General features: G+C 48.6%; 1 protein-coding gene across 1 annotated transcript in view; it reads right to left on the bottom strand.

The window, feature by feature from the left end:
- LOC119389352 (activated Cdc42 kinase-like) overlaps window positions 1–17,226 on the bottom strand; it is a 139,693-nt gene that overhangs the window by 95,622 nt on the left and 26,845 nt on the right. Inside the window, exon 2 of the mRNA XM_037656573.2 lies at window positions 15,313–15,579. Coding sequence (XP_037512501.1) covers window positions 15,313–15,573 — 261 coding nt within the window. The 5' untranslated portion in view covers window positions 15,574–15,579. The remainder of the gene's footprint in view (window positions 1–15,312; window positions 15,580–17,226) is intronic.

Below are 17,226 nucleotides of genomic sequence, written 5' to 3' on the forward strand. Positions count from 1 at the left end.
GGGCGTAGCCAGAATTTTTTTTCGGGGGGGGGGGGGGGGGGGGGTTCAACCATACTTTATCTATGTTCGTGCGTGCATTTGTATGTGTGCGTGCCTATATACGCAAGCAAAACTGAAAAATTTCGGGGGGGGTTTGAACCCCCCCAACCCCCCCGCCCTTGGCTACGCCCCTGGAAAGAGATAACTCACAACCTCGCGTTCCTTGCAGCTGCTTCGTGCTACAAACGGGTGGTTGTCGATTACCCCTTTCTAGTGTCCCTGTATATGCTCCCGCAAGTGCGGTAGCATATATACAGGGACACTATATCGCTTCCGCCACCTTGCGCGATTCTGCAGAACTCATCTGCGATATTTTCACTGACTGTTCACGGTTGCTAAGCAAGCACAGTAAGAGACAAAGCAGTGGTATTTTTAACAAACAAGTTATACATGCTAATATATATTTCAATTCGCAGACTTTTCGAAAACGCATTGGCTTTGGAGAGCAGCCATACTTTCAAGAAATATGTAGCCACAATTTCCAGCAACATGCACTATTCTTGAAGGGAAAGTAAACGCAATTTACATCCGAATAACAATTACGCATTTTTTTACAACCTATTTACTAACCTTGGGGAGCATGGAAGCTAACTCAGTAGACTACTACGAAGTCTGGATGTGGAATAGTATGCTGAGATTGTGACAGCTTTAGTTCAAAATTGTGAGAGTTTTATGAAAATCAAATCTATGCAAAGTGTTTACCGGCCCTACATGTATTGCAGTAAACATTCGCTTGAATGGCACAGGCAAGCATCAACACGTCGCATCGCGAGCACTCGTGAATAGCGAAAACATCATATTGAACAAATGCATCGCATTGCCTCCCGCATCTGAGGCGACAGCGAGAACGAAACGACCTCATCCAGTGGCTCCTTTCAACAGAGGAGGCGCTGCCTCAGCTCACTCGGCCTTTGCTGCTTTTTGCCACTGTCGCTCCGAACCCGGATCGGAACCCACAGCCTTCGACCCAACGACGGAAGGGGCGTTTTTTTAGTCAACTTCAATTGATTTCAATTTACATCATAATTACTACAATAATTACTACTACATAATTACTACATTGGAGACAATGTCTCCAATGCTTTCCTTGGCCTGACTGCCTGTTGGATTCAAGTGGCAGTGTTCCCTAAGTCACTCAGTGACTCCGGAGTGGTAGACGAATTCCCTGAGGGAAAGTTCAAATGGGTCGATGCAAAGCTGAGCACAAAAGTCGGGTACAGCTTTAGGCAGCGGCGTTTCCATTTCGAAGCACTGCAGTGGAAAGAATGCATCAAGGGCGCGCACTATAGGCTGATGTCATGAGTTCACCTGACATAGGCGAGAACGTGAGCGGGACTACTACTTTATTCGCCGGGGCAATCAGCTGGCGCACTTCGGTCATCAGGGCCTTTCCTGCTTCTGCAATAAACCTTGCGAACATAAGCTTACAACTTCGGTGAAACCAATTTCTTATAAAGAGCGCCCGCCATCTTTTTCTCCCAAGTATCGCTAAAACGACATCTTGGTGCAAGCTCGCCGCAAATGCAACCGTGCTTGCAACTACGTCATACCGCGGAACTCTGGGATACGATTTCGCGGTATGCGCCGCCATTACCGAGCACATGGCAGCAGACGACACCGACTCAAGCTGTGCGGCTCTTGCATTTCCCGTCAACGCTGCACATCGCAACGGCGATTTGCGCGATATTTGGCTGCTGCACGAGAAGTGTAAATCAATAATAATAAAAAAACCAGACGCGGGGACGCGCTGTTTGCCAAACGTGATCACAAACCCGTGCGACCGCACGAAAGAGCTGTCAGAGAAGCGGAGCACATGGCTTATGCGCGCGTAAACAGGAAGGACCTCAGACGGTGCACAACGTTTGTGTGTGCGGGTGTCACTTCATAACAGCAAGTTATGCTTCCGAATCTCCTCACCTTTTCGCCGAATTTATCACCACGGAGTTATGCGCGAGGACAATTTTTGTCGAAACGTGAAGCACCGAATTGAACACAGCGATCGCGCCTTGGTTTTCGGGAGGCCCTCTTAGCTCTTCGGTGAAACGAACCCCGACTGGGCGCCAAACATGTTATTGGGCCATGGTTTTATGCAGCAATCAGCGACCATGCCAGTGCAGTTTGAGCGCCGCAAGATGTAGGCGGCGAAGAGCGCCGCTGTAGGTGATTCGTGCGAAGTTGTTTAAACCATTACGTGCGACACCACAGACGACACTGCAGGCTGCATAATGTCCTGAACGATTCCCGTTCGTCATAAGCGCAAGGCAAACGATCAAAACACGCGCATTACGCCGAACGATCCGCGCACGAGCGTAAACACAGCGCGGTCAGTGAGACGTATACGTGCTCGGTGATGGCGGACGGAAGACAGGAACTGACGTCACTTGCAAGTTATGTAGCGTTGTCAGAAATTCTTTTCGGGGGGAGGGGGGTGGGTTCAACCATACTTTATGTTCATGCGTGCGCATGTATGTGTCAACATTTTTAGATTACATCCGTTGGCAAAGAGCGCGGCCTTTGGCGCGGAGCGGCTCGCTGCGATCGCCAACCAGGCGGGGCGCTGCGGTCGCGTTAGGATTAAAGTCCCTATGGGGACCTTAGTTAGGATTGGTCTCGGCGCGTCGTCTGCTACTGCGCTACTGATTGAAAGTGGCCGACAAGCGATAACCACAACGATTAACTCGATGTGGTAGTCACTCTCATTTCACATGGCTTGAGTGAAACGCTCGTTTTAGTTGTATCTTAGCATTATAACAAGAAACAAGCAGCATGTAAGACAGGGCATGAAAAAAAAAAAAGAGTTAACGATAAGGCAAACACTGCACAGAGCGCTTACCTTCATTTCGTTTCCCGTTGTAACCGGCATTAATCTTTCTGCAAGGAGAAGCCCTCAAAGGGCAGTTTTATAGATCATATTGAAGAGAGCCACGACGTTCGGGAACAAGATAAGTAAAGGGATGAGCTGGACAGATACGTTCATTGTGCAGAGGTCCGCAGAGACGTCCGAAATTTGCTCCAGTGGTGTAAGTCTGAGAACAACGATTGCCGACGCCTTCACAATTCGCGAGGCAGATTTTGTGCGCCCCTGAGGCTAGCGCAGGCAATTCAAGAAACTTTGGCGCTCTAGGATATCTGATGCAACAGCGCATGGTGGGCTTACAGCCAGAATGTCTTGAATGAACCGTAAAATATGCCACAAAAAGCTTATACACTGTATCTACTAGCAGCGCCGTGATATATGAAAAAAAAATGCTATGACAAATAGTTAATTTCTTCCTTTCGGCTGCTTATACGTATTCCGAAAAGTACACGTGGTGCACGGAGTTGGCACAATTTTTATCCATTTTTTTATAGAGCGCATTTAGAACAAAGCTAATGAATTTGGCCTTTTCCCTCTATTTCTCTTGCTGTGGCAAGGTTCTACTATGCTGAAGAGAGGTCTACATATCCAGAAAGGTGCACGATTGGATTTGTTGGTAGAGCATGCTTTAAATTTCAGTAGACAGCGCAAAAATTCTAATGTTTGCACTAAGTCACGCAAAGCTTGGCACAGCGAAGCCATCGCCGCTCGTGCTCCCCGTCGACCGACAGCTTCGAGATGCGCGGCTTCCTTCTCGGGAGTAGGCACTTTCTTAGGACGCCCTATGACTCTCTGGACACGATCGGGCGCAGCCAGGCTATGCCTCCGTCGGTGGGCGTGGCTTGCTTGCTTCACCATCCTCACCACCACATCTCTCCTATTCACGCCCACTCCCATTTCCCATCCCCTTGCTACTCCACAGTATACAATGCTCTGCTAGCGTGCCTGGAAAGCTGAGTGGTTAGGACGCTCGCCTTCGGATCGAGGATAAGCGGGTTTGAATCCCGCCTCATGAAGATTTTTTTTTTTCGAAAATAAATTTTCTTCCTTTATATCTTTCTTCCCGTCTCTTTGAACACGTTCTGTCACCCTTCAGGGTTCAGGCCACGCCGTAGCAGTGGGGTTTGCCCAAATTATGTGGCACATACCCGTTCATAATGATGATAGTTTTGCGGCAGGCTCGTCATTTTACGGCCGGCTTAAAGGGACTTACTTTCTACCGCAGACTCTGTGCTCACCTGCGCCCGCTGGCAGCAGACCGGTTTGAGAGTATTCAACAACATGGAAGCCGACAGAACGCGGAGCTCGCCGAGCTTGGTCGAGTATTGTCGAGGACTGCAATTTGTTTCGGTAAAATCGGTGTTGTTGGTAGAATGACCGGATGAAAAGAAGAATCTGCTTTACAGGGAGCTGCTGGAGAGTGACCTCGCTGCTGTCACGCGTGGGGCCCCGCATACGAAAGGAGGATACAGTGATGCGCAGATATCGGCAGTTTTTTTTTTTTTAGTTTTTTTCTTGCGGACAGTGCACATTGCACTGCTGTACATTACGTTTCCTTCTCTCTGTTCGCATCTTGACCTTAAAATCAGTGTTCAAACATGGGCCGTGTTCTGAGACAACCGCTCTCGGCAACAGCGCCACTTTGCCTGCCGAAGAACCCTGCGCGTGCAATGCGTGTGCGTGTGCAATTAAAGCGACAACTTAACCGCTGCTCTCGAACCTGCCAGTCAGCGCGCATTAAAATAGATATATATCTCAAAGGTGATCGTCTTAGCATACGGCCCCAGAAATAAACTGAACTAGCTGAAATCAACCGCGAGGACAGCCGTAGGGCTTGAGCAGAAGAAAAGTGTACTGGTTGCCAGCCTGTTTGTCAGCTAAAGCTGCGGTGTTCCGCCGCCAGAATCCCGTGGCGGTATTTTGTAAGCATTCTTAAAACGGACGGAGGTGTTCCGTCCGTTTGAGTCGCACGCGATTGGTCAATGTGAGCCGTGACGAGCGCCGCAACAATCGCGTGCTCACATTGACTAGTCACGTGCGACTCAAACGGACGGACCGCCTCCGTCCGTTTTAGGAATGCTTACAAAATACCGCCACCGATGTGAAAAACAGGTTGGGGTCATTCGTCCGCGAGCCACGCGGACGAGTCGCGAACGAGGAGAATCGCTGGTGTGAGGTCACCTGACACGCCGTCCGTCCCGCCACATCGGGATTCGGTCCGTCGTCTGAATGCACCATAAAGAGCAAAACGATTTTTCTCATATCAGTAAAGTACTCTTTCACGATCCCAAAAACACTACGCTTGCTGCGAGAAGACGTTTAGTAAGCCAGAAAACGCACAAAAACAAAATGTGGGTGGCGACGCCACCTTCAAGTTTTCGCATCATTTGCCATGACGTCACATGTTTTGACGGTGCCTACTAGGGACTACGTAGTTCCTAATCGGTAAAAATGAAGTACACTGTCCTCTCAGGGGGCCATAGACTTAACATACCAAGTCTGGGGTAATTTTGTTGAGCCAACTGCGCCGAAATACGATACACTTTGAAATCCGTGACGTCACGCAGGGAGATTTCGGCGTGAAATTTAAAAATGAAACTTTGAACTTTATTTTCTCCTCAATTGATAAACCTATGACGGCGAAATGAACGACATTAGAGTTCTCGTAGCACAATTTATCGATCTAAGCCGCTGTTTCTCTTTAGTGTCCCTTTAAACAGCGTCGCTGCTTATAAGAACAAAGTAAAGAGAGCGTCTCCTATTGCGCTCCCTGTTGAAACTGAACTCGTGGCGCAAATCGCTTTGCGTGCTACAATATCTGCTACCAAACGCTCTTGATGATTTCCATTGTACTCGCGGAAAAAATAGGTACAGCATACCACTGCCGAATAACGGCTCATTGTACCCAGTATACCGGGTGAACTGTTACCACAGCAAGGGTGTTTTGGACAAGCAATTACAGTCGATTAAAGTATACTTGTTAGCATATATAGCATGTGCCAATAAAACATAGATATTTGCTACTTAAAACGCCTTGCTTTCGACTCCATATTCGGGAAGCACGACCTAGATTACTGGCTCGGGCCGGGCCCGGGTCTCGCTTTGAGTCACCGTGCCGGGTTCGGGCGGATCAACTTCAACGAAGGCCATGCAGTGCTCTACTACAGAGACTGCCGTTCAGCAAAAAACCGCAAATGTAATGTCTATCAAATGTGTACTTCTCTCAACCACTTGTTTGTCGTGAAACATACACGTTGTCTCGCGAAGCTTCGCATTTTATTGCCACATTCTCAGGTTATATATCTATGCCAAATGTTATATGCAAACACGCCATTTGACTTGCGGCGACATCAGCTTCAGCTGCTGGCGTTCTAGTGCCTTTTATTAGGGGCTTTTAGCTTGTACGTATACTTCTATACGTTACCGTGTTACCAGATACTTCTATACGTTACCGTATACTTCTACTTCTATACGTTACCGTGTCCGTAAAAGACCACGCATGCGCGGGCCTTTACGGAACGTGAACTACTCGCCGGACTGGCTTTACGTTTACGGCGCGATCTCGCAAATCCACCTTTGTTCGCGGCTACTCGCGATATCCGCTTTGCGGAGGCTCCAGCCGCCGAGTAAACATATGCCCTACTTTTGGAGCAGCACAATTTTTATTTTGGAGCACTTTGGAGCAGCAAAAAGTTCCATCTTGGAGCACTTTGGAGCAGCTAGTCTGGCATTTTGGAGCACTCTGGAGGAACAAGTTCCATTTACATTCAAGCGCCTGAATAATTGTTATGGGGATCTTATGAAGAAAGAGCTAGAAATATTTCTATTCATTGAAAATCTCTTCGAGAAAGCTATGTCGGGAGCACTCCGTATTTCACTCGATAATGCAAAAATAAGGGCGTCATGCACTTGAGTGTTCTCGAATAACCTATTCAGTGATTTTTTTAAACTTGCAAATAAACCATATCCTGAATACTGAAAATTGTAATTTATGAAAGAACACTCTAAATACATCTACCTGGTTATCAGCAGAAGTAGGGAAACGCCGCAGCATACAACAGTGCCTCAATGCTAAAGAGTCACACTGCCCCTGACGCATTCCCCTAAGACGACTCAAAGGCCAAAGCCAGGCTCTTTCTTTTTAGGGGCGAAGCTCCTTAAGCGTCACCTGGTCGGTCGTAAAGTCACTGTAACGGGAAAAGTACCGCGTTCCTTTTCTCTTCACCGCCGCGCCCTTTCGGCGGCTTCGCCACATAAATGGTCCAGCTCGCTCGCCTCGCTAGTGTCTCCCGGCCGCAGACGCACGGCGCTTTGGAGGGCGGTTGTTTTTATAGGCTCAGGTAAGTGTACAGGAACATTACGACATCCCGTATCGTTTTGAGACTTCATCGAAAGCCTATCGAGGCATCGAAGAATGCCCAGGTAAGGCCCTCTTTGCCATTCCCAGCGGGAAAAAGTATGCCAAACGAAGGGCTGTGTGGCTGCACAGAATTAGGCGGGAAAGATTTGTTCCCACGACTGATACCCGCATTGTGAGGTAAGCGCTTCATTGAGAATTCGCGAATGTTTCGGGGAATGTTGGCGCCTACCCTGCACTAGTGCAGCTTGTTTCGCGTGGTTGTCGCAGGAGGTTCATGCACAATAACATTTTATTATGTTTGGCGTAAAATTGACGCCTTTGGGTTCACATATAATGATCAGCGCGCCATGAAAACTGACTGCTACAGATTGGTACTGCCTGACGTGATTGTATGACGAACACAAATAACAGATGGTAGCATGAAAATAATGGCTGATGCTGTCGCGGCCGGTTCGCTTGCTTGATATGCCCCGAAATCGGTATTGCGTGACGTGACTGTATGACGAACATAAATACCGTGCGGTAACATGAAAATATTGGTACGCATCTCATGTAAGGCATGATTTACATGCCATGCTCATGATGCACTCGCGGCCGGTTCGCTTCTTTGATATGCACCAAAATCGGTATTCCATGACGTGATGTATGACCAACATAAATACCGTGCGGTAACATGAAAATAATGGTACGCATGTCATGTAAGGCAGGATCTACATGTCATGCTCATGATGCTCTCGCGGCCGGTTCGCTTGTTTGATATGCACCAAAATCGGTATTGCGCGACGCGACTGTATGAGCAACATAAATACCGTCATGATTTATTTTCACGTTACCACTTGTCATTCGTGTTCGTCATACAGTCACCTCACGCTATACCAATTTGGGTGCATTTCAAGCTAGCGAACCACCCGCCATCGCAGCAGGAGCGTGGCAAGTAAGTCATGCCGTACATGACATGGAAGTCATGATTTTCATGTTACCAGCTACCACTAACGTTAGTCATACAGAAATAACTCGTCATAAAAATTTTGGTATATATGCATTTCATTAAACGACCGCGAGCGCCCCGAAACCATGTCATGTAAATCATGTTTTACATGGCATGTCTGTCATGATTTGCACGTTATAACCAGTCACTTATGTTCGTCATACACTTTTGTCACGCCATACTAATTTTGTTGTATGTCAAGCTATCGAAGCGGTCGACCATGAGCGTGGCATGTAAATCATGCGGTACATGGCATACATGTCATTATTTTCATGTTATCACCTTAATTTAAATTTGTCATACAGTCATGTTATGTCATACCAAATTTGGTGTACAGTACTCACGGATTCAAATGGGTCATCAAATTTTTCAGTATAACGACTAGTATGCGCAAATTGCTCGAGATAACCGCGTCAGGTCGCGACGAATCTGGTCTCTAAATATAGTGTTGCCTCTGATCTACGTCTTCAACTCAAAGTTACGCCGATATGATCCGAACTGAAGACGCTGCAAACGAAAGAATGTGCGTTACTTAGCCCTAAGTTGTCCTATTTCAATCCGTGAGCACTGTACTTCCCATTAACGAAGCGGCCAGGACAGCACAAAGTCGGGGGCGGATAGATAGATTAGATTAGATTAGATTAGATTAGATTAGATAGATAGATAGATAGATAGATAGATAGATAGATAGATAGATAGATAGATAGATAGATAGATAGATAGATAGATAGATAGATAGATAGATAGATAGATAGATAGATAGATAGATAGATAGATAGATAGATAGATAGATAGATAGTCACAGAAATTCGCTAAGAAATGCTTCGCATTTAATAAATGCAGACAGCCGAGCGCGTAAATGCCGTGCAGTTCGCATTTCTTTATCGCGTTAGTACGCGTGCGTGCGCATGTAGGCAAGTGAAAATTGCCGTTATTTCTTTCGTAAGCAGTCAGAGAACAACGGTATGCTTCATTCGGGGCTGCAAAAGCGCACGCAATGCGTAAAACATGCGTTACTGCACGTGAAATCAACACCGCACCGCCGCAGCTTCGGCGGCGCTGGACCAAATATGGCGGCGCGCACGACGGTCGCGGTACTTTTCCCGTTCCAGTGACTTTAGTCGGTCGTCGCTCCATCCGCCGCCGTCGCGTCTCCCGTATCATTCAAGAGATGGCGCTGTCCCATAGAGATGCATGCAAACTGCAGTTGGGTGACGATATACTAGATGGCGCTGTCCCATAGAGATGTGTGCAATATGGCGGTTGGGTGAATGCACGCTAGATGGCGTTATAGGTGCCGCTGCTCTCAGATTGGCTGCTGCGCCCGTTATCTCTCATTCTCCTTGATCGTCGCCGTACGTGGAGGAGTGCGCTTGCCGGATCGTGCTGCTTGGCGGACCATAGACGACGAGGAGCGCCGGGTGCGGAAGGCCGCTGCGTCTCGTGCTCGTCGACAGGATCCCGAGGTGCGAGCTCGAGAGGCTGCCGCCAAGCGAGCGCAGCAGTAATCAAAGCGGCGTATCGCTTTGATTACTGCTGGGCGAAGCCACTGAACATTTCACGGTGTAACCATGATTGCTTCAGGAGCTTCGCCCAAGCTCTTTATCATTCACCCGTGAATATGCTGCAATTTTTTTTCCTCTATCGATTGTATTGCTGGGCGCAACATGACATCACTTAGCTGGGCTCAGAAAGCCAACCTCTTCCGACAACCATTTCCCTCTCTCTGAGGCCTGTCTGTGCTGTAGCAAGATCATTCTCGCAGTGCTTCCAAAGTATCGACTGCGCATGCGCCGGTTTGCGTGGAAGATGGAGATCTGCAAAATGGTAGGTTGGTTGGTTGGTTGATCCTTAGTATAAACTGGCGTAACCCACCGCGGGGGCTCGGCTATGAAATGGGCGGCGCCTTGTTATATAAATAAAATTGTTTATATTCTAAAATTGTTTAGAAACGTAACTTTTGAAAAAACTCATTAGCCTAATTAAGGAAAGGAAAATAAAAAATATTAATAACAAGGTGAATTAAGATAACCTCAACATTCAATTTGCTCTGTCTCACGTAGGAAATCACATACGAAATCATACACAAAAATACATAGAAGAAAAAACAGCAAGACTGGAAGAAAGAAAGAGAGAAATAGAGACAAAGAAGCAGAAAGAGACAGGAAGAGGAGGCGATAAACAGAGAGAGAAACAAGGGGAGAGAGGGAGAGAGAACGCGAAAGAAATGGAAAAAAATCGATGCAAGTAAGAGATATAAGAAACAGAGAGAAACAAAAAAAGAAAAAATAAAGTGAAACAAGGAAGAAGCAACGCTCTTCCTCCACACTTGGAACCACTACTGCAAAGCTGTCCTTGCGATAACAATTTAGATGGACACGTTGCCGTCATTTGCAGTATAAAGTCCAAATTGACAACATCACCTCGAGCATGATAACATCTCCCCGCGCATCGTATGTTCTGCCCGCGAGTAAAAACTCGCGAGCGCTGGCGACGAACGCGGCTGAAGCGGAGATGAAACGAGCCGGCCGTCTGCGTCACACGCAGGGCGCATGCGATAACATCGCCTTGCGCGCGACGCCTGCCATCGATTGCTCATCAAACAGAGAGGAAACGCCCCGCCCGCCTTTCGTAAGGAGCATTAGGTACGGGAGTGAAAGGGGGGGGGGGGTGCTGCGTCGCTCGAAGGGCGCGGTCGCTGGCGCGCGCGCTATGTCGACCATCAGGAGACGGGTCGTAAATTTTCTGTACTCGCAACGCTTAAAAACCACTTCGGTTTCTGAATCGGCCGTAATCCCTTAAAGGGGCCCTGCAACACTTTTCAGCATATAGTCACAAAACGCTGCCGATCGGTGGTTGAGGCTCCTGAGAACACGCGAGCCAACACTGTAGCGCAGCACGCGGCCTGGAATTTACAATCAATTCTCAAAGTCAGCTAGAAATTGTTCCCTCTTCTTTCTACAAATGATGTCATATGCCCAAGTTCGCAGCCACTGACTGATCTGATAGCTGCATATAGTTACCGTGCCCGTGCGCTCGCTCGCGATCACACGAAAGTAAGCGGCGCGTTCGAAAAAAAAAAACCAATCAGAAGTGCTCAAGGTGATGACGCGCGTGTGACGTAGCTTTTTGCCATCCCTCCCTGCTTAACTTCCAGCGCACTCGTCGGGACGAGAGAAAGCAATTACAGCGTGCGACAACTCCGCTCGTACTTGACGGATTCTAAAAATTTTTGCGGCAGTCGATTCGTGAGGCAACAAGTTCTCTCAGTGAAGCCAGTCGACGATTACTTGGAAAAGTGTTGCATAGGGTCGCTTTAAATCAGCGTCTCGTAGAGTAACGCGAGATCGGATCCAAAGGATGCTATTAGCCTTACTTCGAAGAACACAATTTGTTCCTATCGCATTCACTGCTTAGCCTTTAAGCGAAACTGACCTTTTTTAACCGTCCGCTATCGACCCTAAGCGATCGAGGGGCGGACGTGTAACATAGCGTAGCCGCTTCACAGTGGGCCTTACGACGCCGTCAGGGCCGTCAGCGACGGGCCACATTAAAGGGGTACCGTACTACCGACACCTTTTTTTCGAAGGCGAGTTTACTCTGCCATACAAATCTCCTGCATGCAAAGACGGCTCTGAGCAAGTGGGAAGCTCAGCAAATGCTGATATCTTAATTTGACGTTAAAGTAAATTTTTCCATGGCGCACCTATGGTGCGATCTTGTACGCATTCCAAATAAGTACGGAGGCGTGGCGTTACATCCAGCCGCACGCGAATGGCCAATGTGAACCGCGACAGACGTCACGGCCCTGCATTGACCAATCGCGTGCGGCTAGATGTAACGCCACGCCTCCGTGCTTATTTGGAATGCGTACAAGATCGCACCAGAAGTCACCAGAATTAGTACTGTAGCCTGACGTCAAGCTAGTGTCGATGTCAGTAGTGGTGCGATCTTGTACGCATTCCAAATAAGCACGGAGGCGTGGCGTTACATCTAGCCGCACGCGACTGGTCAATGCAGGGCCGTGACGTCTGTTGCGGTTCACATTGGCCATTCGCGTGCGCTGGATGTAACGCCACGCCTCCGTACTTATTTGGAATGCGTACAAGATCGCACCATTCATGCAGCAGTCTGGCTAGTGATGACTAAAACAGGGAAATATATAGGGTCTTTAGTGATGACGTTAGGTACCAAAACTTCCAAGATGGCCGCTTGTGCGTCATCAAAACTTCCAAAATGGTCGCTTGTGCTACAGTGTCCTAGAATAGTACACTAGTACACTGTAACAGTGTACTAGTACTTGTGCGTCATCAACGGAGCCACGGTGCGGAGCGGCCGTGGAAACGTCATTATATATTGTGCGAGCATGTGACGAGAAGCTCATACCGTGTCGTGACGTCAGGCTACAGTAGGAACCGAAACTGGCTTTTAAAAACATACTAGGTCCGTTCGATTCGCCTGCACCACCGGAACCAGTTCACGAGGTGCTGCAGCTTTCCATTCGTTTCAGCAGTGCAGCAATGGCGGCCTCTGAACCACGCCATTCGTTTCAAAAGGTGCAAGAGTGGTGCAGCACTGGTTCACGATTTTCCTGCACCCTCTATCATGACGGTGCCGGCTTGGTGCAGTCTTGCGCGTGCTGAGCAGACGACGCAGCATTCAGACGTAGGCGCTCTACCCACCTGAGACGTGTTTTGCCAAAGTGTTTGCGCCTCATAGACTGTCCACGTGCCGTTTGCCGCCTGTCAACGTTCCGTGGACGACGTAAACTGAACGAACAAAAATAAGGTCTGCACCATGTCGGCCCCTCGTCATTCGTTTATAGTGAAGCACCGTGCCTGCACCACTGAACTCCCTGCTGAACAATTTCTGAACTTCTCGTGCACCGCCGTGAACCGGTTCCGATTGGTGCAGGTGAATCGAACGGACCTACTGTAATTACTTTTTCATGGCGCACTCGCACTTAGCGCTACCTTTTCTAGGCTCTTGAGGGCTTGACCTTTCAGTTGACGCAAAAAAAAAAAACGACAACTAAAGATATTCGTGTCAGTACCCCTCTAAAACACGGCTGCTCCGACAAGGAGGCCTACTTTTATAACTGAGATGGCATTAAAAAAAAGACATGCAAAATATTCCGATTGGGGTCCTAACACTCACGATCTCCAAGGGGCAGGGCCTTTTAGCGGGTATTACCGCAAGAGCGATTACCAACCTGGACGTGCTGGTGGACGAAAATTACGAAAAAACTCTTCTGGATGAAGACCCATGGATAAAGTATATTTGCGGAAGTGTCAACGCGTTCTCACCGTCCGCGTGCTCTACCATGGACGTGAAGCACGCAAAATTTGATACTGCTCCATATACCTATTGCTAGTTTTCGCACATTTCATTCCGCGATGTCCAGAAACAAAAGTGACCGACATTCTAGCGGCACGCGTGTAGTTATTACTGAACATTGCTTTAATTACGTGCCGTGCGACTCCTGAAACGAACTGTCAGCAGCGTTTCTGGAACAGACGACGTCTGCCAATAAATCGCCGAAACACTTTCTCGCTACTGAATGGCCTAGACGTCACCAGCCACGGCGGAGAATGCACTTTGCCATCGAGCCGACTTGCAAAACGGAAGCTGCGTCGGCACCAACCATGACGTCATGGATCGGGAGGCACGCGCGAGCGCTGTTCATTCAGCGGAAGAGCTCTTGGTCCGCGATTATGACTTTGGCGGCCCCAAGATCAAGCGGCACATGTTTTGACGCGCCGACGATGCGACTGCTTGTCGGTGACAGACACCCCGGAAACCCAGACTCTGGCGCAGTTTACGTCAACTTTATCAGGATGGCGCAGGAGTGGAATCACTGTACGCTTCACTCGCCCAATATAGGCCAGCTCACCTCAATCTCCATCTGTGGCCTCCTCTCCTCCCTAAGCTTTGTGTGCGAAGCAAACACACACGCCTTGCAGAAGACGGAAACGCAGCGACAACCCCAGTTGAAAGATTTTACAGTGCCGTCGCCGTGGCAGTAGGCGTCGCGTGACCAGAGGGGGGAGCGAATAAATTAATACAACGGGAATAAATTCCCTTGGCAAGGTCGGGTATGAACAGGTACCCTCACGGTCCGAAGGCAAGTGTCACCATCACTGGGCTACACACCAGCGCTTGCAGAGCACCAACTCGGGGGAAGCATATGAATGCGTTGTATACCGACGATTGTAACACAATTGAAAAGCACAACACTTACTATGGGCGCTTCACTTTAAAGGCCTAGTGGTAGCCAGGGGGGGGGGGGGTTGGGGGGGTTCAAACCCCCCCCAAAATTTTTGAATTTTGCTTGCGCATATATACACGCACACATACAAACGCACGCACGAACATACATAATGTATGGTGGAACCCCCCCCCGAAAAAAATTTCTGGCTACGCCCCTGGTGGTAGCTTAGGTACAAAATACCGAGGAAACAATTCGCGCTCTCTTCAGAGATCCACAATAATTGTAACAAAACCAAGGCGAGGCACCTGGGCGCGTAACAAGGTCGTGTATGTAACAGGGAGTGCACATTAGGCAGGATTCCGGCTGCGCCGGCGGCAAATCACGTGGCGACCAGTCAACCAATCAAGTGTAAGCTCGCATATTTCAAATCTAGCGGCGGATTCACCACACCAGGTGATCTCGTTAGGCAGTCACACACACTCGTGCGCTTACATGCAGCTTCGCTGTTTGACGGTTTTCACGGACGACTCCCACCCTCCTCCTGTAAATGTGAATATTTTTCAGTCAGTTTCACGATTTTTTTTTAATGCGCAAGCATTTCTATGCTAACTGAACGAGAAAACCGTCCCGTCCGTTTGTCTGTCACATAATAAAACGATCGCCGCTACAAAGAAACGAATAAAAAAAAATGTTTTCACTCCGGTGCTAGGGTTTGAACCTGGGCCCTGACGCCGAGTGCTGGAGAGATCGCCCCAAAAGGGCGTTTCAGGGACGGCCCTTCAATAAAAGACAACTCCCAAAAGAGATTCTGCGTGAACAAGTTACGTAGAGCCGTGCGTGGAATATGAATAACCCACCTGCTTGATCTTTCGCAGGTACGTCTGGGGGAAGTACTTGTGGAAGTACTTTCGCAGGCGCCGCTGCTCCGGCCGGCTCATGCCCAGGTGCAGGAGGTCGTCTTCCTCGACGTACTTGAGCTGTCCGACCGAGACCACCTTGAGGTCGTTGCGTAGCGCGTCGTAGTAGGACGAGAGCTCGGCCTCCAGCAGGAACTCGTAAAGGCTGGGGCCGCCACCCGAGCCCAGGCTGAAGGTGGACGCCGCCGACGGGAACGGCATGCCGCCCTGCATGCACGAGAAACGATACACGTAATAAACACGTGGCCCAAAAACACACGTGTTGGCGGTAACGCGTTACTTGTTTCGGTAACTTGGTAACGTGTTAACATTATTCGGTAACGTGAGGTGTCACGTTACTCGTTATTTCTCATTCGAATTATACCGGGAGTTTTACACAAAACTCCTTCGTCTCGCCACTTTCGCAGAGCTCGCCCCGACGTACTTTTGGCGCAGAGGCGGACTGTTGCCGGCCCGCCAGGCGTTAATATATCATCCAATGCGTCCGTCAAGGCTGTCCGATGACAGCTTTGAAATGCAGCTGTTGCTCAAATTCCACAAGTTGTAGTTATTTGAAAGTTCTCCCTGCAGTATACTATATAGCGCTGCCTCAATCAACTTTCTTCTCAAAATGAAATTTGCTTCCTTCTGCCGGCAACTGCAAGTGTACGTTTCTATAGTTACTCAATTTTTGAGCGAACGAGGCGGACCTTGAACACGTTCACCTAAGCACTCGCAATTTTTGAGGCAATTATGCAGGTTATATGGGGAAAATTGTGGACGGGTCCAATTTTTTTTTTTTCGCCGGAACTAAGCCGTTCAGACATTTCTTTACGACTGCAATATTTGAACACCTGTCTTGTTATATAGTATCACACCATCGGAATACTGTAAATTTGTTGACAGTGCAGTGCCGTTTTCCTTGCGGAGAGCATTGATGAAAAAATCATGAAATCTCATTTGTGTTAAATATCGCACTGAGAAAAATGGCTCTGCCGTGTGCTACAGAGTAAGAAGCCACCATTTGTAACTACTCTACAGGCCACTTCATAGCATTGCTGTGGTCCAGCATATTTGAGCCAAGTAATAGAGCACTGCACGGGCCGGATTTTACACCCCCTTTATGAAGCCCGAGCCCAGCCCGGACCCGTGGTTTCAAGCGCGGGCCCGGCCCGGGCCCGGGAGTACATGACCGAACCCAGCCCGAGCCCGGCCCCGGCCCGTCGTTCAAAGCCCGGGCCCGGGCCCGGAAGTACTTGACCGTACCGAGCCCGGCCCGGGCCCGTCGTTCCAAGCCCGGGCCCGGGCGTTCATTACTAAACTAATCCAGGGCGCGCTTGTTCATGACCAGACCCGACCCGGGCCCGCTAGAGGATATTAGTTGTTGTTGATGATTATTAATGATGCCGTGCTCTTTGTAGCGGGCGATCGAACGGAAAATCCGGTGTGTACATGCATCGAAATGTTGCTTTGCCTGCGGTAGTAGCTCAGCGGTAAATCTGTTTCGCGGTTAAGTCCTAGGACGCGGGTGCGATTCCCGCGGCCACGGCGGCCGCAATTTGATGGGGGCGAAATGCAAGAACACCCGTCTATATACTTATCTTTAGGTGCACGTTAGAGAACTCAATGTGGTCGAAATTAATCCGGTGCCACTACGGCGTGCCTCGTAATCATATCGTGGTTTTGGCACGTAATACCAAGGAATAGAAATGAAATGTACCGTATGTGTCAACCTAGAATAAAAGACCGAAATCTTTATTCCTCCCATGGGAACAACCGTGATCTGGCCCATTGTTAGTCCTGTTAATATATATATATATATATATATATATATATATATATATATATATATATATATATATATATATATATATA

This window comes from Rhipicephalus sanguineus, chromosome 4 (assembly GCF_013339695.2).
Source record: "Rhipicephalus sanguineus isolate Rsan-2018 chromosome 4, BIME_Rsan_1.4, whole genome shotgun sequence".
In the NCBI taxonomy this organism is placed as follows: Eukaryota; Metazoa; Arthropoda; class Arachnida; order Ixodida; family Ixodidae; genus Rhipicephalus; species Rhipicephalus sanguineus.